General features: G+C 45.9%; 1 protein-coding gene and 1 non-coding gene across 3 annotated transcripts; both read left to right on the plus strand.

Annotated features, from left to right (window-relative positions):
* The first annotated feature begins 1,613 nt into the window (after positions 1 to 1,613).
* Positions 1,614 to 1,706, plus strand: trnai-uau (transfer RNA isoleucine (anticodon UAU)). The gene is given in 2 exon segments: positions 1,614 to 1,651; positions 1,671 to 1,706. It is a non-coding gene; the product is annotated as a tRNA-Ile (tRNA).
* A 4,274-nt stretch (positions 1,707 to 5,980) lies between these two features.
* On the plus strand, positions 5,981 to 22,125 carry ppm1bb (protein phosphatase, Mg2+/Mn2+ dependent, 1Bb). 2 transcript variants are annotated; one of them, XM_068305429.1, is made up of 6 exons: positions 5,981 to 6,351; positions 15,585 to 16,427; positions 17,842 to 17,959; positions 18,343 to 18,454; positions 18,988 to 19,045; positions 22,049 to 22,125. In XM_068305429.1, exons 2-6 carry the CDS (start codon positions 15,597 to 15,599, stop codon positions 22,076 to 22,078), a joined length of 1,149 nt encoding a protein of 382 aa, XP_068161530.1. In that variant the 5' UTR covers positions 5,981 to 6,351; positions 15,585 to 15,596; the 3' UTR covers positions 22,079 to 22,125. The 2 variants fall into 2 exon arrangements, with proteins under 2 accessions (XP_068161530.1, XP_068161529.1); XM_068305428.1 differs by lacking the exon at positions 22,049 to 22,125 and adding an exon at positions 20,057 to 22,037.
* The last annotated feature ends 490 nt before the right edge of the window (positions 22,126 to 22,615 follow it).

Raw genomic sequence — 22,615 nt, forward strand, 5'->3', positions numbered from 1 at the left:
TATTTTGGCCCTTTTTTTTCATGACAATGGTACTTCAGGTGACTAAAATGCAAACTTTTAAAAAAACAGGCCCTGACTATGATTTGTTGGGGGTGAACTGGGCTTTTAAACCTTAGGGTCACCTGAATCCTCGCTGTGCTTGCATGACGTGGCCACCAGAGGGCGCTGCCTCCAGGAGGCTCCAGGTGAGGCCCATCCAGCCTTCGGGTGCGTTCGATTCTGTGTTTTAATCCTGGCATCGCCGCCGCATGTCTTTGAGGCGAGAGTCTCCGCTGACTGACTGGGTCACATGATTTCTTCTCTTTCATTCAGAATGTTTATGTTAGTGTTTCCTGTACGTCATGTGTTGAATTATGAATATGTTGAGGAAAAAAATAAAATATAAAAAAAGAACAACACAATACCGGAGGGGTCCGGTTTGGGTGAGTCATTTCATGGTTTTATTCTCTTCCAGCTCCCTTCTCCGTCTCCACGATGGATGGATGGGAGGATGGAACACCCTGGTCTGTTCGGGGATGCTCTTAAATACCTTCTCAGTTTTTTCCCCCCCGATTGGCAGAGATGAGGAACGAGGACTCCAGAACATAGATCATCATGTGCAGCTCCTATAATGTCCAGGCTGCCTTCTCATTTCCCTCTCAGCTGCTTCTCTTTTATTCCTTCATGTGTGAAAGGTAATATTCAGCTTGACATATTGGAATTGGATTTTTTTTTTTTTTGGAAGCAATAGCCACACGGGACTGGATTAAAAAAAGAAAAATAAAGCTTTAACATGTTCATCTTATCACCTCGGATTGAATTCCCTGCTTTGCACATGATTCTGCGGGGATTCGATCCCATTCTGCGACATATTTAACAAGGTTGGGTGATAAAGCGTGGGTCGTCAGTTCCTCCCACAGGAGAGGTGAAAGGTGTTTCTTCGTGATGGGGGGGGGGGTGTCGTCTTGCCAGATGTGATAGAGACAGAAATATGACGTCAAACGGATTGGACTCAAGACTTTCAAATAGGAATAAAAAGAAACAGTACAATAAATTAGTTATGTGCACTTCATTCTCCTATATGAGTTGTAATCTGTATATACGTGTGTGTATTCTATACACTGTGCAGGCTTTAATTAAAGTGTAATGAACTCTGCAGGGTAACTGATAAATCATTATGACTTCAATAGAGGAACTCTGTAGCGCCCACCAGAGGGGGGAAGTGGGAAAGGTTTTTAGCAGGTGTAAAATAAAGCAGGGGTTCCCAAAATTACACTATTTGAATTAAAAAATGGTCCAAAATCTCTTCATGATTATTGAAATCTACATATTCGTTTAAAAAGATATCTATAATTAGGAAAATAATAATAATAACGCGTTTGTTTAAGTGACTTTAAAACGCAGACACCACTTCACCCCTTGAAATCCCCGGTCAGTCTGAGTTTTAACAGAGGGACGTGAACGCAGCACAGGAAGCGGCTTTGCGTGGACCGGGGGGGGGGGGGGGTTTCAGCAGCGGCTCGAGACTGTGCGCGAGCTCCCATGATACGTCGATCAAAGCCGGTAAAACAGAAGTCGGTAGTTGGACGCGTGCGTATTTTCTTAAAGGCAATTTCTGCGCGTTACCTGTCGAAGCTCCAGTGGCGCAATCGGTTAGCGCGCGGTACTTATAAGCAGTAACCAGCAGAGCAATGCCGAGGTTGTGAGTTCGAGCCTCACCTGGAGCAGAGTTTTTAAACGCGCTAACATGTACCTGTTAACCAACACACAGTCAGCAGGCACCGAGTTCTCTACCTGGTGGCTCGTTAACGCCTGCTGTAAGTGACGTCATCGTAGTTAAACCACCACTTTTTGATATTATTACATCATTTTAACCTTCGACGTCAAGTACATTTAAGAACAAAAGGTTTCTACTTCATTTTAACTCAAAAGCACTTGAATAAAGTAAGAAGAAAATATATTTGATACTCAAACTAATAATATTAATACTTTACTGTCGGTTATATTCATACTAGGCGTTATTTACATGATTAATTTATTTCAATAATTAAATCAATTTCAGGCAGATTTTTAATTAAAGAGAATATAACATTATACAGTTATCTGACGCAGATTCCCCAAATCTCACATGATTTATCCGCTTTTTTTTAGTCATTTTATCATTTTCTCATTTAATTCTACTGTATTTGTAATTTGTTCCATCACCTCCATTCAAACAGCCGACAGTACTGAATACATTCTATATATGGACTTCCGTTTTTTGTGTGTGCTTTGATTCTTTGTTACGTTGCGAACCAACGAATTATAATATAGATCGATGAATCGATTAAAACGGCCGTTGGCTGATCGGAATTGCTGTGACGTCAGTTAGCATGACAATCTCCTCTCAGGTGCGTTCCAGGTGGGACTTCTGTCATGTGAGACCATCTTTTCACCACTAGAGGGCGACACCATTACAATGGAAATAGGTGCGTTTACGTACCTGAAGAAAAAAAAATGCTCATCCAATCACTTAGTAAGTTTTACTAGATCACACACTGCCTCATTTTTCTGTATAAATTAATGGCTGCAGCTAAATCTAGACTTAAATGTTGCTTTTTCTGCAGAGAAACGGCAGTCAAACCGTTGATTGAAACCGTTTCCTCACCCTCCACCGGTGCTGTCGGTGATCGACCACTGGGGGGCGCTGCAGTAATGATAATGGGATCAGGACCACTGGTGGACTCCAGCAGCATCAGCTGTGAGCCCGCAAACACTGAAGACACTGTTCACCAGGTGTCACAAACAATACTCCTCATCATCATTTCTCTGAAACGTGGTTCACAGATGATGCCAAGCTATTGATCACAAGGTGATAACAGTTATTGATCACAAGGTGATAACAGCTATTGATCACGAGATGATAACAGATATTGATCACAAGATTATAACAGCTATTGATCACGAGATGATAATAGATATTGATCACGATGTGATAACATATATTGATCACAGGGGATAACAGCTGGAAATTAATTTGATCAACTGTCATGAACTCTAACTTTTACCTGACAGAAGTGAATATTTTCAATCAGTGCTGTATTCCTTCAGATTCTAGTGCAGTGTGTGTGTGTGTGTGTGTGTGTGTGTGTGTGTGTGTGTGTGTGTGTGTGTGTGTGTGTGTCTGTGTGTGTGTGTGTGTGTGTGTGTGTGTGTGTGTCTGTGTGTGTGTGTGTGTGTGTGTGTGTGTGTGTGTGTGTGTGTGTGTGTGTGTGTGTGTGTGTCTGTGTGTCTGTGTGTGTGTGTGTGTGTGTGTGTCTGTGTGTCTGTGTGTCTGTGTGTCTGTGTGTCTGTGTGTGTGTGTGTGTGTGTGTGTGTGTGTGTGTGTGTGTGTGTGTGTGTGTGTGTGTGTGTGTGTGTGTGTGTGTGTGTGTGTTCTTAAGCTCATCCAGATCTATGTAAACATGAGGGATCAGGTTTTGGAGAGTGTGTCACTTGTTCTCGACCCTCCGGCTTAGACGTAATAGTTTTTTTAATTTACTCTCCTCTGCTGCTTCTATAAGACGCTAAAGCCTCTCACCCCCCCCCCCCCCCCAAAAAAAAATTCCCTCACGACACCCCACCCCACAGTGCCTCCATATACTCCCCAGATTCACCCCCTCCCTCCTCACCCAAACCCTGAGGTGACCAGGTGGCTGAACAATCACACACGCCACCCTGACAGTCGGCTCAGCGGGCCACTTTACTCAATGAGGAGTAGTGTGTGTGTGTGTGTGTGTGTGTGTGTGTGTGTGTGTGTGTGTGTGTGTGTGTGTGTGTGTGTGTGTGTGTGTGTGTGCGTGTGTGTGTTAGGGATTGAGGGAAAAGGGGACAAAAGACAGAGTTTAATATTTGGGATAAGCTGTGATTGAGCATCCTGATCAGACCAGAATGATCAAACTCTGCCACTGGTAATCCTCAATCTTGGAAAATTAAACACCACTCTGCTGCCGTTTCTCCTGCTCTCCCTCGCTCCATCTATCAGATCTTAATCTGACCTGCGTCTCATAACCCTGGTTGGTTCCTCAGGGAACCGTACTGACATCTGATGAGTTTTTCATTAATGAGACTCAAGTCTAATCCCGAAGGAGAAACACAAAACGACAACAGTTAAGCCCTGATTTACACACACATGCACACACACATGCACACACACACACACACACACACACACACACACACACACACACACACACACACACACACACACACGCACCGTAAATCCACTCCACTGATAAACCATGGAACTAAACATCTTTATACACTTACACTCATGTTTATGCTTTAATCTCTCCACCCAGATTTGTTCTCTCTATATGAATCAAATGTCATTCTATTTTAATTCCAGGGCCGACATAATTTAATATAAATAAAACTATCCAACACGTCGACCACATGCTACAGAGGGGTTTATGTCCTAATTTCATGATTTCAGAATTATTCTTTTTCCAGTGAGCATTTCCTCCTAAAAAACATACAAAAAATGTTCAAACATCAGACTATTCATCACAGTTTTTATCATTTTTTGCCAGAAATTCAGTCCAAACATTACTGTGTTTTTAAACTTTGGAACATTCTCAGTGCGATTCAGCTTCTTCCACATCCATCCAAGTTTTTACAGAGTCACATGTTAAGCTGGAAATTTATGTAAATCATCCGTTTCAGTCAAATATCTTTCCACAAAAAAAAAAAAAATAGTTGTCTACTGTAAACCAAACGAATTTCATCCACTCTAAAAAAATGGAACAGTCTTTGTTAACCTGAACAAACTGTCAGCCTCCTATGAACTCTCATGTTTCTCCTAACATGCAGACATTTCTATAGGAGAGTTCCTCTTTGTGCATTTTGCTAATCAGGCCTTGGTTGTTGTGTCCGGCTGTGCTGACTGCTGATGTGTGTGTTGTGGCTGGACTGAGCTCCACACGCCTCCTTCCTCAATCTCTTCAACTCTACCTCCTAACTGGATTCTGTGCTTAAATCATAGTTCCTCTTTAAAAATGTAGAGTAGAAGGGAGTAACAATAATCATTCCCAAAGCTCATCTTACATGCATAAAGACAGAAGATAAGTGTGATTTCTGATAAGGATTTAAAAAAAAAGATTCCACAAGAAAGGAGACTTTTTTTTGGGTTGAATTAAACCTAAGATTAGATCGAGTCAGTCACATGAATAAATAGAGAAAGAGCTGCAAGGTGACAATCTAAAGCTAAAACAAAGGTGACTTTCAGTCAGACTGAAAACTTTAATTCTATTTTTTCCATTCACATTTTGATTTAAATTGGTTTGTGATTAGATCCTGGCTGTGGTTGCATTTTACCTACTAACCGCACTGAGTTGGATCGTGACAGTAAAGTTGATCCTCCAGTTTTTCAACATCCTTGTCATCACAGTGTCACTGATTGGTTCCCCAGAGAGGGATTGTGCCATTATGCGTGATTTAATTTTGGAACATGTAAACGATCACATACAATAAATACGACAGCGAGTGATGCAAGCATAATAGGTCCGATTACTATAACGTAATGTCAAGACAAATTGTAAAATTAATCTTGTTTTATCACTGGCAGCAGTTCAATTCGTTATGATCTCCAGGACACCCGTGTTGTTGTATGTGTTAACTTCTAAACATATAAAAAACGAGGATATCGAGATATTTTAACTGTGCAACGTTTAATTTATTTTAAATTTTCAAACTTTAAAACTTTTCGAACACTTTGCGGTCAGTCAGAACAGAGAACGTTTGAATTCTACGTCTAACTCCGCTCGTAGAGGCGAGTATCGGCGTACGCCAAAACTTATTAGGAGCGCTTTCTACAGCTCTACCGCATCACAGAGTTTCGAGAATAGACCAATGGGAACGCAGCTTTGGACAGGGGCAGAGCTGATAGACAGACAAAGCATCCAATCAGTGAGCGTTTTCCCGGGACATTATAACCAATCATCGAGCATATGCCAAAAATAACACCTCCTCTTGTTCAGCACCCAAAGTCGAAGGATAGCTCTGGCCTTTCAATAGGAGAAAGTGCTAGATTTGTCAGTGTTGTATAATATAACAAATTTTCAGTGACCATATTTGTTTCGAAACGATCGGAATAGTTCATTTAATGTGAGAGACAGAACTTGGCGTCCAACATGCGTAAAAATCAACGCTGTCCAAGCAGGGAACCACCGAGAAAGGAATTATCGCCGCTCTTCTGAGGCCAATCTCGATTATTTTTGTCAAATAAGGAAACCTAAGATAGCTAGCTAGCTAACGTTAGCGCCGTAGAGAGCCAGGTTAGCGACACATCTTCACTAAAGAGCAGAAACCGGCAGCTCATCAAGATTGGATCTGCATTTGCAGCGGCAGGAAAACGTAAGTAGCATGCTAGCATGTGCGCTAACGTCATTAGCATGGGTTTGACAAGCTGTTAGCTAGCTGTTAGGGGAACGTTAGCTAGCCCAGCTAGCGTTAGCACACATCAACACACCAGCAAACAAGGCCTTTCCGTAAGGGGGTGGTGGGGGGGGGTACTGCTGTTAAGTGGAATGGAGCATGTGGTCATTGGATCGGTATTTAACACCGAACGCCTCTCCAAAAAAGCAGGCAGTTGCTTCGTGTAACGTAAATTGTGTTATGCAATCGCATCGGCGTACAAAAAGCGGATCGGCGCCAGATTATAACCCGATCCAACGTTTGACATTTGTTTGGGAGTCGTTTGTCCACCAGCGAGCATAGCCAGGCCGGTTTTTGAATGAAGCAAATAGATAGTAAACCTAATTTTAGCATTCAAACGACCCATTGGCCTCCATGGCATAGCCGGGTCCCAAGTGAGCTAATCTAGCCACAACTTGCTAATGACAGTTTCGCGGACTTTGTGGACTACGTGGGGTGATAATAGTTAGCGTTATGACGTTAGCTCACCTCTGTCGGTGTTTATAACGTGTTAACGTTATGTAGCACAGCCACAAACTGTTTTAGCTCTTATTAATAAGCAGTTATGTGGCGATAAATATGTTCACAGTTGACGTGTTTGAACCAAAATGCATCTGATCGGCTAATTGTTGGAGTCCACAGTGACCTTGGGGTAAAAAAGAACTCCAACCCGCAGGTTTGACGTCTAATGTCTAGGTTCGAGTCCCTGTAATGAATCAGGAGGCATTACATTTAATACTAGCAGCTGGTAAGGCGTTTATAACTAGTCCTGTGTCACTACAGCAACAACAGTATTTAAACAGCTCAGCCATTGTTCTCAGATGATTATTTGTCGACAATATGTGATATTAACTGGTAGAACTAGTTTTAAGATGTAGGATTGTCTTTTAATGCAGTGTTCAGAATGTATTATGGAGCTTCAAAACTGTTCAAATAATGAATAATAGGAGCAGGAATAGAATCAAAAATGCTCCATATTAATAAACACCATGATTGATCACAAAATAAACCATATCAGTCGTCTGAAGATTAGTTCCACTCAAAAATAGGGTTTAGAAATGCATTCACAAATATTTAACATGATTTATTATCGAGTATTGTCTTAATAAAAGAATATTTTGAATGACATCAGTCATCTCAGGTAATGGAAAAAGTTTTTATGTGTTTCCATCTGCTCTTTACCGACTGATGACATCAGCTACATCAGATCCCTGTAATGTACATTTTTTCCACATTTGTGATATCTAATCCACTTCCATATAGATGATGGTGTGTTACCTTTCTTTCATCAATTTGTACATCTTTAGATGATAATGTTGGTTCACTTTTAGCCTTCAAGGATAACATTTAGCTGTGTTAAAGAAGCCGCGTGTGGATGACAAGGGACTGCGGGTCACAGAGAGGCCGAAAACGTCCCGTTCCTGGTGTGTGTTGTTCTTCTTTGATAGATTGATCAGAATCTCCTCAGTTTGTGTCACTTCTTGGTTGCTTGCATTATTTTTCCTGGTTTCCAGAGGACATGCATGTTCACATCTCCTCTCTGCACCATCAGCTCAAATAATCCAGTCGTAGGAAATTGCTCGTAAATGTTGAGTTGTGAGTAAAATACTGCAACTCAACATATACAGTATTCCTACTGTAATAAATTATTACCAGCTCAATTTTATAAATGTTAGGAATTTTTATAAATGTTCTGTTTAGAAGTTCATTTATGATCATTGTTGTAGATTCATCCATAGATGGTCAAAATGTCCCGAGATTATAAATTCTATACATGTAAATCGTTTGATTTGTTGAAGTTTGTACTTCAGCCTTCGTTGATTAGTGAGACGATAAAGCCAGCTTTTGTGCAGCGATGCGTTTGTGTCCTGTTTCCTATACATTACATTGCTGACCTGGGCTTGCACCAGGAGCTAGTATGACTAAGCCACTGTGGCTCAGTGTAAACGAATTGAGTAAGCCACAAAAAGCCACATTCTGTGTCCAAGACAGCGGCTTGCTATAATAGCAAGTAAAACTTACAAGTAAACATTGGGTAATATTTTGTATGACTGTATCTTCACATAGTGAATGCAAGTTTTCAATTGTTGGGGGGTGTAAAACCACACAAAACCACACAAATTCTTTAGAAAATGGGGTTGTTTTCCTGCATTCTGAGGGCAAAATCTTCTGTTCAGTTCACCTACAAAAATACACTAAAGTCAACAGTTCAAGCTGAACCATCTTCATTTCTATCCTACTTTATGCAGGTATGAATGTGAGATTCAACAATTGAAAACTTCCATTCACTTTGTGAAGATACAGTCATACAAAATATTACTCAATGTTTACTTGTAAGTTTTACTTGGACTAGAATACATTTTAACTTTGACTTAGACACATTGATTTTAATAAATTTGATTCTTGGTATTGATTCTATGTTTACTTGTAAGTTTTACTTGCTATTATAGCAAGCGAGGTGAATACACATTTACATGCATCGCTGGTTATTCCTTCCGGTCATAGGGATCAAAAGTCTAAGACTACAAAAAAGTATTGATAGTATCTTTCATTTACCTTCTGATCGGTCTGTCACCACTCCTACCCTCTCTCAGCATTCACCATTTGTCGTTCAATTAGAGTTTTAACGCAAAATCTACTGTAAAACACTATTCTCATTTTCTTTCGATCGTCCTCGCCTTGTCGTACACCAATTCACGGGTTTAGCTTGTAAAAATAGAATCCTTGTTTTTTCATTGGATGAGAGGAGGTCATGACTCGAGTGCATATTTAATGATCGGGAGCGTTCAGGTCACTTCGGCTATTTCCGCTGGCATGCGCGCCGACGAAGAAGAATAAGAAGACGAAGAATAAGAAGACGAAGAATAAGAAGACGAAGAAGATGAGCGCCGCCTAGCGAGAGAAAAAGTTTGTTATCTTATCACTAGGGGATTTTCTTGAGTCCAAAAAAGTTGTAGGTTTTAGCCTTTTTTCCCCTAAAAATAAGAAGGCTAAGAACCTTGTAGCCTATGGCGAAGTGGTGAATGGCTAGCGCAAACTCAGCACCTTTTTTTAGGGAGGGGCAGCTCCATAGGCTGTTTATAATGGATGTTTAACATGAACAGGGTTTTCTTTGACCGTAAACATGGGTTTGGTTAGTAACGCCTACCTTTGCTTTAGATATGTCATAGGAACCCTCAGCTGTCGCTTGACGACCGTTCCATAAAAATATCAGCGATATAGAAACAAAAGCCAGCTTTGAATCTGTGCTTCTGTGAGTCAATGTTTTAAAGTTGTGTAAGCGATCAGTTGTGAAACGCTGACTCCGCGTGTTCGCGTGTCATCCTATCCTCTTCGTATATTTTAAAGAAATGTTTGCAGTTTGTCTGATGGTTTATGATAAATTCACATTTTATCGTCTCTTCTGTCTCGTGCAGAGTTGAAATTCAGTCCAGCAGCCACCCGTCTTGCCTTCCCCACTATATCAGATCGAGATAAGGTGTACAGCCGACCAGTATATGACATCATTTGTAGTCTGGCTCTCAGCCAGATACAGGAAGAGTTCAATGGCTGGCAAATCTCATCTGAGTCAGCAGTCATCGTGTGAGGGCAGGGGAGGAGATGAAACGCAGTGTCAGTGGGAGATTAAGACAGTCAACAAGCTTAATTTAGCGTACGGACACATCTCCAAGGCCTTTGCTGTGCTGTGAATGAACTGAAGGAGCTCATGTGACAATGCAAACGCGCATATTGGTCCTCTGTAATGGGATGGGATTTGTGCCGGTTCAGAAACGAACGCCGTTAGCGTTCGAGATTCCGATCACACACAGACGCGTGACTGGAGCTGCGGCGCGTCACCAGTGCGATCAGTGGTTTCTCGTGTCGTGACTGTGACGAGGGTTTTGTTGGCGCTGTGGGTCACTGGCGTCACGTTAGCGTCCAATCAGTACTGCTCTCATTTTTCTGGTGCAGTGCTGACCTGGTGGACGTTCAAGCGACATTCGCTATTGTCTGGAGTACGAAAATCACTCATTTGTTAATGAAAAGTGTCTGTCTTTGTAAAAACATTACAAAATTGTAAAGTTTAAGGTTGATATTGTTTTTTGGATCTGTTATGAACAATCTTTCTACCTCTGAACACAGAAGAACATCGATATTTGAGTGGTTGTGTGTAAATTAATGATTATCAATGAACTTGATTGGGTTTCTTTATCATGCAGAGCCTCAATCCATGATTTATAGAATCGATCGATCGAAAAGAAATTTACTTGTTTCAAGAAAAAAAATTCCATTTGAAAGTTTTGAATGTCTTTTAGTTGGACATTCTTAGATGAAATTTCGAGGATTTATTTTGGCCTTTGAGAAACATTTTTACCCAGATTTATTTTTTTTAATTGTCTGGACAAAATGTTCGATCATTAAAACATCAAGCATGTGACCTGATTTTAAAATGAAACTGATTCTACGGTCCAGGTTTAGCTCTCAGACATTGCAATTGGATTATTTTACACAGCATCATCGACCAAATGAAGAATCATTTGTACGATAGTTTTTTTACCAATGCCTTCACAACGTACTGCCTATGACTTTGTACTAGGTTATGCTTGTAAGAGCTGGACGTGGCTATTTTAAGTCTTTTACATATTTGAGTACTCATTAAATGATAATCAATTGCTGGAGTAAACATGCCCATCCCTGGCGTGGAGGTTTGGCCTCCGCTTTGTGCTCTCCAGCACAGAGTTACCAGCGCTCCCATTAGCTACGCTTTGAAATCAGTCAAATCTGTCAAGAGTCGCGTTTCATCCGTGAGCTTTAACATTTAGATTATTCATCTTCATAAAGAAAAAATCTTATTGACAGTCAGAGCAAAAAAGAAAAGCATTAGAGCGAGTGGAACTGCAGCGATTTCCATTGACTGGTTTGATTTGGGGGTTGTACGGCCGACCTTGGAAGCACTCTGCAGCAGATTAGTGCATAAAAGGAAGAAGAAATGGGGGGGGGTCAATAAAGTGTGTTTCAAGTAGTGTATGCTGGATCTGTGCTGCTTTTGTTCTTAGAGTAAAGCACGGCGCACCGAGAGAGGGAGGATGCTCTAACCGTTAACATAAAACACACACACCAGGAACAGTTCTGTGAATGGACGTCACAGCTCAGAGATCGTTCCTGTTGCTCGGGGAAACCTGACAGAAGCCATCGTCCTGATTCGGGGTTTCCTGCTCTGGTTTCTGTTGTGGTTGTCAAGCCTGCTTCTGGTTGGTTTACGGGTCCTGCAGGTGGATCACATGACCAGAAAGACGACGTCACACGCTAGTGTCGTGTACGTCAGCTGGTTTCGTTCGTGCGGTCAGCTGATCCCTCGCCGTCACGTCCGTTCCTCGTTGGTTTTTGTGTCGTCACTCTAGTTACATCAGCGGATTCGTCAGGGTGTTTTACTTCTGTTTTAGTTTTTTTTTTTTTTAACTGAGTGATTTGAACGGTGCACCCCCTTAATAAAATGAAGTTAACAGTATGTCTGTGCATTTAAACTAGTTAAATATTTCAAAAACTGTGAAATTAGACCAAACGGAGCTGAAACACGTTTGATTCGACGTCTCATTCACTGTATCTAGTTCATTGTGTGAAGCTGATGTACAGAATCAGCTGATACCTCATTTTGTTGTGACCTTTCACCCTCCTGGTTTACGTTTAAGCATCCAGTCAGCAGTAGAAAGGCTTTATGTACATTTATAACATGGTTTTAACATGGTTAATAAGCACAGGGGTTTAAAGGTCAACCCGGGGCATTGGTGGCTGATTGTCAGGTGATGTGTTTACAAGGACCCATCAGGCTGACCGGACCTGCCTATAGGTTTCATTCATTGGATTGCTCTTTTCTCAGAGAAAGTGTATTGATCACGTATTGATCACGAACCGCAGCCTCAGGTTCGTTTCCAGAGTTCTGATTGTGGGATCAGTCACAACGCCCACGAAGCTTAATTACCCTTCGTAACCAGCACCAGTCACCACACTGACCATTTCATCAGCGCTCCATCATTCCCACCGACACTGTGGTCTTGTTAGCCTTTTTTTCCACGCGGAAGGCTCGACGTCCTTCCAGCCAATCACAATGGATCCGTCCAGCTACTTGGGCCCCGTGGAGGAATCTGGCAGCTGATTTGTGTGTTTCTGCTCTCACGGGCCCCCCTGGCTTCAGGGGAACCGGACAGATTTATTGAACACTGAGATGTTTGACTTCATCTCCGTCTACAGGCGCCCCCGTCTTTGGGGGTGAAGGTGGGGGTCTCTAAAGGAATAGTCTGTTAAAGTGAAGAACATGAACGAAATTTTCGTGCACAATCCGTCGGTGGTTGAAGTCATCTTCTGGACGACACCCCCAGGCCCGTGCACCAGTAGGGGAACCTACGGAGGAGATATATAGAGAACTACACCCAGATAGCGCTCCAGCATCCTGGGGAGGGGTTGCACAAGTTGTCTCGTGTTCCATCAAGACGGATTAGTGATTAAAGAATCGATAAAGAGCCGGGGGGGGGGGGCAGCAGGTCGGTTTTGCTGCCTGATGTCTGAAGGTTTTTTTGTTCCGTTCTTTAATCGTAGACACTGATCGGTTTGTTCTCAGCGTCCTGACATTCTCAGGATGAAAGATAAGTAGATCAGCTAATGCTAATGCTGCTAACGATCAGCCGTCACGCTGACGGTTGTTGTAACCCCCCCCATATAATGGTTCTTAATGGCACAGGGTTCTGAAGCGCTGCTTCAGACGTTGACAAAGGAAACACCAAACCGATTGGTAACGCCGGAGGAACATCAGGACGTGGGCGGGAAACAGTTCGGAAGTTGTTGGGTTTTTTTGGAGAAAGGAGGGAATCGTCTGGATGTTTGCAGTGAAATAACACGTCAGACGTTGGCTGCCCCAGTTATGACATCATCCTTAGAGCCAGGCAGGTGGGTGGGTGGGTGGGGGGTTTTGGCCTGTAACACATAGAGGGTCACACACAACCGGGCGCCGGTAGCGGCGTCCTCTCACCCCACTTCCAGGACAACGTCGGCCGCTATCGACGCTTCTCTGCAGCGTTATGTAATCCACCAAACCTTCCACTTCCCTCTCCGCTGCCAGCAGATTTTTTAGCAGACACGTGTGTCTTAGCATGAAGGGGGGGGTGTCGGTTTCGACCTGTGGTTGCTGCACGGGTGACGAGCAGTTTTGAGAGGGTTAAGTGGTTGAGACTTCTGGTTTCGGTCTGATGTCTCAATGGAGACGTCTTCTAGCGGGTTTTTTGTTTTGTTTTGTAGAATTCTCACCGTTCCTGCAGTCGGCGCGTCTCTTCTCAGGGTTCTGCGACTGCTTTAATGGACGGATGATGTAACTCCCCCTTCGTCTCTCTGAGTGTCTGTGTGTGTGTGTGTGTGTGTGTGTGTGTGTGTGTCTTTTAGCGCAAGTGAGAGAGAGAGAGAGAGGGATGTCACTGAATGAAGCTTAGCCTGGATGTTTGCCCTGCAGGGTGGGTGGTTGCTAGGCGATGGCAGTGTTTGTTTTATTTTTAGAGAGAATCACGGCTGGTGAGCATAACAGATTTCTCTTTTTCTCACACACACACACACGTATTTCAAGCGGCTCTCTTTACCATACACGAACATACATGCGACCTGTTTGTGACAAAAAAAAACAAAAATCCCGTCCGTCAGATCCAGACAGGAAGAATTGTTGCGATACAATCGTGTAGCGGCGAAGCAGAAGTGTGAATGGTGCGGCCGCTGCCCCACCCTGGACATGAAATCCAAACCGGCTCGATGTATTTATAGAGATTCTTTCTTTACGCGCATAGACTACAACGCCGCGCGCATGCGCAGAACGCATCCAAACACACACACACACACGTATGTTCCTCTGAAACCAGCTGTGGTCGCTCTTTTGCACGCATCGACCATTTTTGGGGGGGGGGGGGCGCTCACGTGGGTAGGAAAGCCGACCCAAGGGATCGATATGTCGACCGATCGTCCGCATCGATCGGTTTCAGAATCTCACCGGGACCGCAGCAGCCAAACGGTACGTTCTGTAGGTCGCTCCACGCCACTGGAGGTTGTTGACATCCAGGTCAGAGTTGATCGGCATGATGGGAAAGTAGAGAGCAGGTCAGACGTTCCTGAGACGAGGCGTCAGGAGGTCGAGCGTTTGAAGTTGGCTAGAGGTGTTGCCCCCGTCTCCAGGTGTAGTTTATAGTCATTAAAGTTCAAATTGGAATTGAATGCAGGTCAAAGGTTATTAGACAGCATTCTCATTCCTTATTGGATGAAGTGCAGAGGCCCCACCCCTCAGGCTGAGGTGACAATTTATATTAAAGAAGCGTTTTTTTCCCATTTCTTTAGATTATAATTTCTGAATAATCTCAAATGATCTCAGAGCGTCATGAATGATTAGATGAACATTAGCAGCATTAGCTTGTAGCATGTGATCACAGGTTAGCGGCGTCTGTAGCTCAGACTAACTTTGACCATCGTCATCAGACAGGTCCCTCATCGTTAGATGCTGATGCAGTTTTTGACATGTCATAGGCCGTCACACTCACAGATCGAGTTTCTACTGGTTTGTAGAACCTGAGCCAACGTCACACTCAAGCTGCTTCCCTTCATATTCCTCACTAACGCAGTAAAGACGCTGCTTATGTGCTGATTGAGCGTCTGTATCAACTTTTTAGTTGTGGTTCCTGAGCAGAGAAAGTGTGTGATGGTGAGATCGGACATTAATGGACGTCTCAATCAAGGCCCAAAAAACCCCCCCAAACCCTCAAAGATGTTTTATCTGCTTTCAGATGTGGGTAGTTGAGCATTTGGGGGGGGACCCCAGCTGATCGGTGATGTCACAGCGGTCATCATCATAACTAACAGTATTAGTTGCTGTGTGTTTGCGGTGAAAGAGGCTTTGTGTGCTCACAGCTCTGCAGCCGCAGCGTAATCCTGAACTGTGGTGCTTCCTTCACTGTCTTTGTTGTTGGCGTCCATTGAGTCATTAACCCCCCCCCCCCTACTGAACTACTGACACCAAAAACTGGTGATCCTCACAAAGCCAAGGATGCGTTTGGGAAAATGACAGCCAGGATGGACTTTATGTGTCTTTTACGGAGACAAACGAACCTGCTGGTCTGTACGTCTGTATATATTTATTATTTATTCCTCTCCGACTCCCTCTCCTCCCCCAGCTGTAGGCAGCAATGGGTGCATTCCTGGACAAGCCGAAGACTGAGAAGCATAGTGCCCACGGCGAGGGCAACGGGCTGCGCTACGGCCTGAGCTCCATGCAGGGCTGGAGGGTGGAGATGGAGGACGCCCACACCGCTGTGGTCGGCCTCCCCCACGGACTGGCCGACTGGTCCTTCTTTGCTGTCTACGACGGCCACGCCGGCTCCCGCGTGGCCAACTACTGCTCCGGCCACCTGCTGGAGCACATCCTATCCGGGGGGGCCGACTTCACCACGGGGCCCGGCTCCGTGGAGGGCGTGAAAGACGGCATCCGCTCGGGCTTCCTGAACATTGACGAGTACATGCGCAGCTTCTCCGACCTGCGGCAGGGCCTGGACCGCAGCGGCTCCACGGCCGTGTGCGTGCTGATCAGCCCCACCCACCTCTACTTCATCAACTGCGGCGACTCGCGGGCCGTGCTGAGTCGAGACACCAAAGTGGGCTTCTCCACCCAAGACCACAAGCCCTGCAACCCCCGCGAGAAGGAGCGCATCCAGAACGCGGGCGGCTCGGTCATGATCCAGAGGGTCAATGGCTCCCTGGCCGTGTCCCGGGCCCTGGGGGACTACGACTACAAATGCGTGGACGGTAAGGGCCCCACTGAGCAGCTGGTGAGCCCCGAGCCCGAGGTGTGCGTGTTGGAGCGCTCCCCCGAGGGAGACGAGTTTGTGGTGCTGGCGTGCGACGGGATCTGGGACGTCATGTCCAACGAGGAGCTGTGTGACTTTGTCCACTCCCGGCTGCTGGTGTGTGACGACCTGGAGAAGGTCTGCAACTCAGTGGTGGACACCTGTCTGCATAAGGTGAGCCACACACACACACACACACACACACACACACACACACTTACAATCTTTAGGTGAAAAACAGCTAAGTTTTCATCCACAGTAATCATTACAGTGACCCCTCGTTCCTCGCGGTTAATGCGTTCCAGGAACCACACGCGATTGACGAATTCCGCGATAGAGCGACAAACTATCTTATTATTTACGGTAATTTAAACGTTTATGAACCCCCCCCCCCATACTGATATTAGACCACCTTCTATCTGTATTACCTTTAAAACACTGATAGACTGTTTAAAACACTTTTGCGTCTCACGGAAGTCTGAGACTCTCGGAACGTAGCGCACTTCTGGATGCCGTCAGCCAATAGGATGCATGTACGGTATCACGTGACTACCTACTAAAAATCCGCGATGAGGTGAAGTCGCGAGCGTAAATGCTGCAACACATCTGTGTTTTTGCCCCCCCAACCCCCAATTTGAGTGACTTTGTGTAGCAAGCTAGCAGAGAATAGGCGTACCATGTGACCTAAACATGACACGTGCTATAAGTATGATCTGCATGGAGGGACCGTCCTTTGCCCTCTACTTTCCTGGTGCTGCTCTTCTTTGAGATGCTAACTGCTGCTAGCTGTATGGTTTAACCCCTGGTTGTACGTCCACGCCAGCCTGTATTCTTATTCTTTGCACTCCAAGATCCACTAAGTGCACAGCAGCCCGGTTATTATTACTTTACTGGTCGGGTAATCTCAAATAACAGCCAACATAAATGTCCTCTCCTGCTGCTGCTCTTGGTAACGTAACGACACCGACGGCGAGTCGGTCCGACCGCAACGACTTTTACAAGGTAATGACAAGGTGACGATCCACCGGTTTAAAGGCTGACTCTTATCGTTTCTGAGGCGGTGTGCACCATAAATACCGTTTAACACGCCGTTCAGGCTGTGGCGAACGAAGGAAGTCCATAAAAGTTAAAGAGGTTTGTCAGGAACGATTTCACCACTGAAATCCGATCAATTGACAGATTTACTGTTTCTTTCGGTGATCGGTGGCTTTTGCTCGTCGCTGACTGACGTGATGACAGGTTAAAGACTCGCGTCGAGGTTTCAGAGAATACCGACAGAAGAAGAGGCAGAAAGAGGGCGTTTTACTTTCCGTTTGCTCGTCTGGTCTCGTTTTGTCGCTATAGCAACGGCACAAGCAACAGCCGGTTACCGTAAAGGTGACCTTGTAAACAAACGTTCTGTTCTGTTTAGTGTTCCACATCAAAAGTCCTCGCTGTGGATCCCCGAGCTCAGAGGCGCACATCTGAAGACGCGCACACACACGCACGCACACACACACACACACACACACACACACACACACACACCAGATAGCTCAGGTGTGTCCCTCTCTATTTGCTCCCTCATTTCCTGTCCCCCTACCTGCAGGGGAGCAGAGACAACATGAGCGTGGTGATGGTGTGTTTCCCCGGCGCGCCCAAGATCTCCGAGGAGGCCGTGAAGAAAGAGGAGGAATTGGATAAATACCTGGAGACCCGTGTCGAGGGTCAGTGAACGCACCGTTTCTACACTTCTTTATTCTTTTTTTTTATGAGTTAAATAAATTTGCGTAGCGGGTACTTGAATAGTCAGCGGCTGGAGGAGAATATTCCTCTAAATTCCTGCAGGCCTTTAGCAGAACTGTCAGGCACCACATGGTCTCGTGGTGCGTTCAATGTCTGTGGACACAAGGGCAGAATAGACATTCTTTAGGTAGAACAAATATTTGAAATCTGTCTGCGGAGGCTACGCAATCGTGTCTGATTTCTGAGCCTCTGCAGGAGACGGTGGTGATTTAATGCTGACATGTGGCTGCGATGCATTATAACCCCCCCACCACCACCACCCCCACTTTCACAAACATGACATCCTCTTTGTGTTGGCGTGCAGAGCTCCTGGGGAACTCTGGGGAGGCCGGCGTCCCCGACCTGGTGTCTGTCCTGAGGAGCATCGCCACAGAGAACATCCCCATCCTTCCACCCGGAGGAGGCCTGGCCAGCAAGTAAATCCACATCCCGGCTCGACCGCACGCCACACACACTAACGGAAACGCTAACACGAAGCGTCGGGCCGCCAGGATCCTGAATGATCGATCTCTTACCCGACTCGTTCTGCTTTGCTTTAAAAAAACCCCCAAACCTTAAATGATCCGTATGATGATGATGATGATGATAATGATGATGATGATGATGATGCAGATGTTCCTTCTGTAGAGACGTTCTCTAATTGGCGTTTCTCCAAAGCTAATCGCCGAGCAGGGCACGTCGCCACGACGACGGCTGCCGCACTCGGCACGCTTACAAAGTCGAGTGTATAACACTCCTTAAAACACATTAACGTACGCGCCCCCCCCCCCCAAAAGATTCCGCAGCCTCTTTATGCACGGATAGCGGATGCTCTAATATCGATCGGGCTACTTTTATAGCTCCATTAAAATGTTAATCAATACGCATTTTGTGCAGAACGATCGGAGAACGCGGTGAATTAAGCCAGGGGGGGGTTGTTCTCCTCTAAGCGCCGGTTGTGTTCTTGCAGACGGAGCGTGATCGAGGCGGTGTACAACAGGCTGAACCCTCACAGAGAAGAAGAAGGGGTGAGTCGGACACTCTCTAAACCCCCACCCCACCTCACCTTTCCAGCGTTCCCCACCCCTCCACATCCCTCCCTTTCCCCTCAACATGACCTCATGAACACACCCCGGCCCAGACCAGGACACTCTTTTTGTACGTGGGTGAGAATGAGGGTGAGAAATGGGTGAGTGTGTGGAGGATAGACCACAGAGAGGCCTTCCCCTGTTGAAAGCGTCAAATGTCGTTTTAATTTTGTGTTTATCGCCGACTTAACGTCCATAAAACACTATTTTAGTCAGTGAAATGAGAAAAAATACTCAAATTATAATTATTTACATTTATAGTAGGAGTAAAATTCATGAAGATTCACTCCAAAGAGAATATTTAAATAAATGAGGAAGATGAGCATCTCTGAAGTGAAGCCAAAATGTGGAGAGCGCCCCCTGCTGGGTGGATGCAGCGCAGGTCATAGGTCGAATGGTTTCCTGTAGAGACGGTGGGAGTAAAAACTTGATGCGACCTCTTGAAATAAAATTAAAAAACAGGAAATAAATTTCATATTTTTTCTATTGGATTTAGTTGAAACAAAAGTGTGTGTGTCTGTGTGTGTGTGTGTGTGTGTGCGTGTGTGTGTGTGTGTGTGTGTGTGTGTGCGTGTGTGTGTGTGTGTGTGTGTGTGTGTGTGTGTGTTTGTTTGTGTGTGTCGCCAGTTTTAATCTGGGCTGTATAGGTGCTGATGCCCCCCCCCCTTCCCTTACCCTCTCCCCCCCTCCCTCACTGTTACACCACACAGCGAATATCACAAAGAGTTGTTGGTCACGGGGGTCGGGGGGGGTTGCGTTTGCATGGGTCTATCGGTGGTGCCAGAATGTCTCTGCCATGGTCACACTTGTGTTTGTGTGTGTGTGTGTGTGTGGTTTATATCTGTGTGTGTGTGTGGTTTATATCTGTGTGTGTGTGTGTGGTTTATATCTGTGTGTGTGTGTGACCGTGGAGCGTGCCTGCGGAGTCTGACCCCTGGCGTGTCACCTCAGGCCTGCGCGGGGGGAGAGGAGGAGAGTGAGGAGGGAGGTGGCACCACGGCGGCTCACCTGCTGGAGGCGCTGCGGCAGTTCCGCCTTCACCACCGGGGGCAGTACCGCACGGTGCTGGAGGAGTCCCTGGCCGCCTACCACCTGCAGGGGGAGGGCGCCGCGGAGGGGGCGGGCCAGTGGAGCCACGACGACGGCAGCCAGGAGCAGCCCGCCTCCCCTCCCTCTCCCCCGTCGCCCCCGCCCTCACCCGCCACCGCCGAGCCGGAGGCCAGAAAAGATGCCCCCGAGTCCGAACCCCCCTCCGACTAAAGCTGACCCCCCCCCATCCATCTGAACCCAGACGTGCTGCGACCTCCTCCTCTTCCCTTCATCGCCCGATTTGAACGGACGCCTCGGCCTCGTCATCATCAGTGATGGAATCACGGCTGCTTCTTCTGTTCAAGTTCTGTTTCCCTGCCGCCCCCCCCCTCGCTCTGAGACTCCTGTGTGTTTGACCTCTGACCTCCAGCTTGGATCCCCATCTACTTTTCCACCCTGATCAGACTGGTGCTCCACTAATGACTCATTATGCCTGACTCATAAACGTGGCTGGAGACATTTACCACTGTGGGCTTCAAGCTGATACCCCCCCTCCCTCCCTTCACCAAGCTGCACCCCCCCCTGCTTCACCTCCCTCAGCTTCACCCCCCCAGCTTCACTCCATCTCCTGCTTACAGTGGATTAACTGACCGAGAAGAGGAGAGGAGACCCTCAGACCCGCAGCCGCCTCCAAGCCGACGCCTCCAAAACACTCAGAACACACACGTTTGCGCATACGTGTGTGTGTGTGTGTGTGTGTGTGTGTGTGTGTGTGTGTGTGTGTGTGTGTGTCTGAGACTGCTACTGAATGTGTGTTTTTGATGCTGGGTGATGTCCAGACGGGTTCCGGGTGTCGGCGGGTGTCATTAAAGTCTTGTCGTTACTCACGTTCACGTGCTGCCTCGTTTTTTGGTCGTTGCTTTTCCGGTGGATGTAAACGTGTCAGTAAACGTAGCGTTACCATGTGACCCCACAGGGGGGATAGAAAACACTTTTTAAAAAATAAAATAAAATAAAATGACAACCCAGAGAACAAAAAAAATCATGGTTTTGATGAAAAGGGTCCAAAAATGAAACGGGGTGCCGGGGGGCGTTTTTCTTTCCGGGCGACATTCCAGGCGTTAGCCACTAGCTGCTGTTAGCCTCTGTTTGCACAACCCTCATTTGGATTATGAATGTTACGAGCTGTTAGCATCACAAAGCTACTAAAGTAGCGCAGACCAGACCTGATCTCAGTCAGACTGAGACACAGGTGAAGAGACACAGGTCACCTTTCACAATAAAACACCCCGCTTGTAAAAACGGTTGAATCCTGAATGTTTTTGCTGCGTCAAGGTGAGGTTAGGAGTAGTAGATGTAGAAAAGTTGACCTGCTGATGAAGCGGGGGGAGGAGGGGGGGGGTTTCAGCTCGATAAAAGATGGTTTGTAGAATATTTAATTCCTCAGAGGTTAAAGTCTCTTATTGTGAAAGTTTGATCCGAACAGACTGAACCCAGAGTTCTACAGACGCAGGTGATTGTGAGTCCAGTTCACGCCCACTAACTTAGACTCCGGTAATGGATACGCCGCACTAGGAGGCACTTAACCAGGGGGGGTGGGGGTGATGCTGAACGCCGTCTGGATGCGAGTTGTGTGTGTGTGTGTGTGTGTGTGTGTGTGTGAGTTGTGTTTGTGTGCGATTCCGTCGGGTTTGATGGGACCCGCGCAGTTAAAAATGACCAATGAACAAATAAAAACCATTTGAGTTGTAAAAGTGTGTGTGTGTGTGTCTCTTTGAAACCAGAACGAGTCAAATTCATTCATGGCGTCAAAACAAAAAGCTGAAAGACCCCAAAAAGTCACACGTGTTGATGAACCGCCACAGAACGCTAACGCACATCTCCCTCCATCTCCTCTCCTGTTTCCTCCCTCAGATCGCCGGTGAGCTGGAGGACCCCTGGTAGCCGTGGCGATGACCTCCCCCCCCCACACCACCGCCGCCCCCTCCCACCCCCTCATCTCCTCTCCCGGCGATCGGTGCCACCCCACCCCCCCAGGCCCCGAAGGAGGAGGAGCGTCTCCATTTGCGCCGTGTCTTTTTCTCTCCACTCAAAGAGGACATGTGGTGTGTGTTGGAGTGTGTGAGTGTGTATCTGTCGGTTGTGCGTGTGTACGTTTGCGGCAACGGGACGACATCACACACACACACACACACACACACACACGTGTACCGCTTTAAACCTGGAGGAAAAACAGAATTTCTTTTCACAAATGTCCAGATTTTACGAACTGAATTGTGATGGTAGAGAAGATTTTTACCATTGAGGTGTTTTTTTTGTTGTTGTTTCTTTTGTTGAATGTTGACATTGAACATCTGACTTCACCATGACATGAGGACCTACAATCTGTGTGTGGGTGTGTGTGTGAGTGTGTGTTTGTGTGTGTGTGTGTGTGTGTGTGTGTGTGGAGCGCCCAGAGAAGACGGACGGCGGTTAAAGACT

This window comes from Antennarius striatus, chromosome 21 (assembly GCF_040054535.1).
Source record: "Antennarius striatus isolate MH-2024 chromosome 21, ASM4005453v1, whole genome shotgun sequence".
Taxonomy (NCBI): domain Eukaryota; kingdom Metazoa; phylum Chordata; class Actinopteri; order Lophiiformes; family Antennariidae; genus Antennarius; species Antennarius striatus.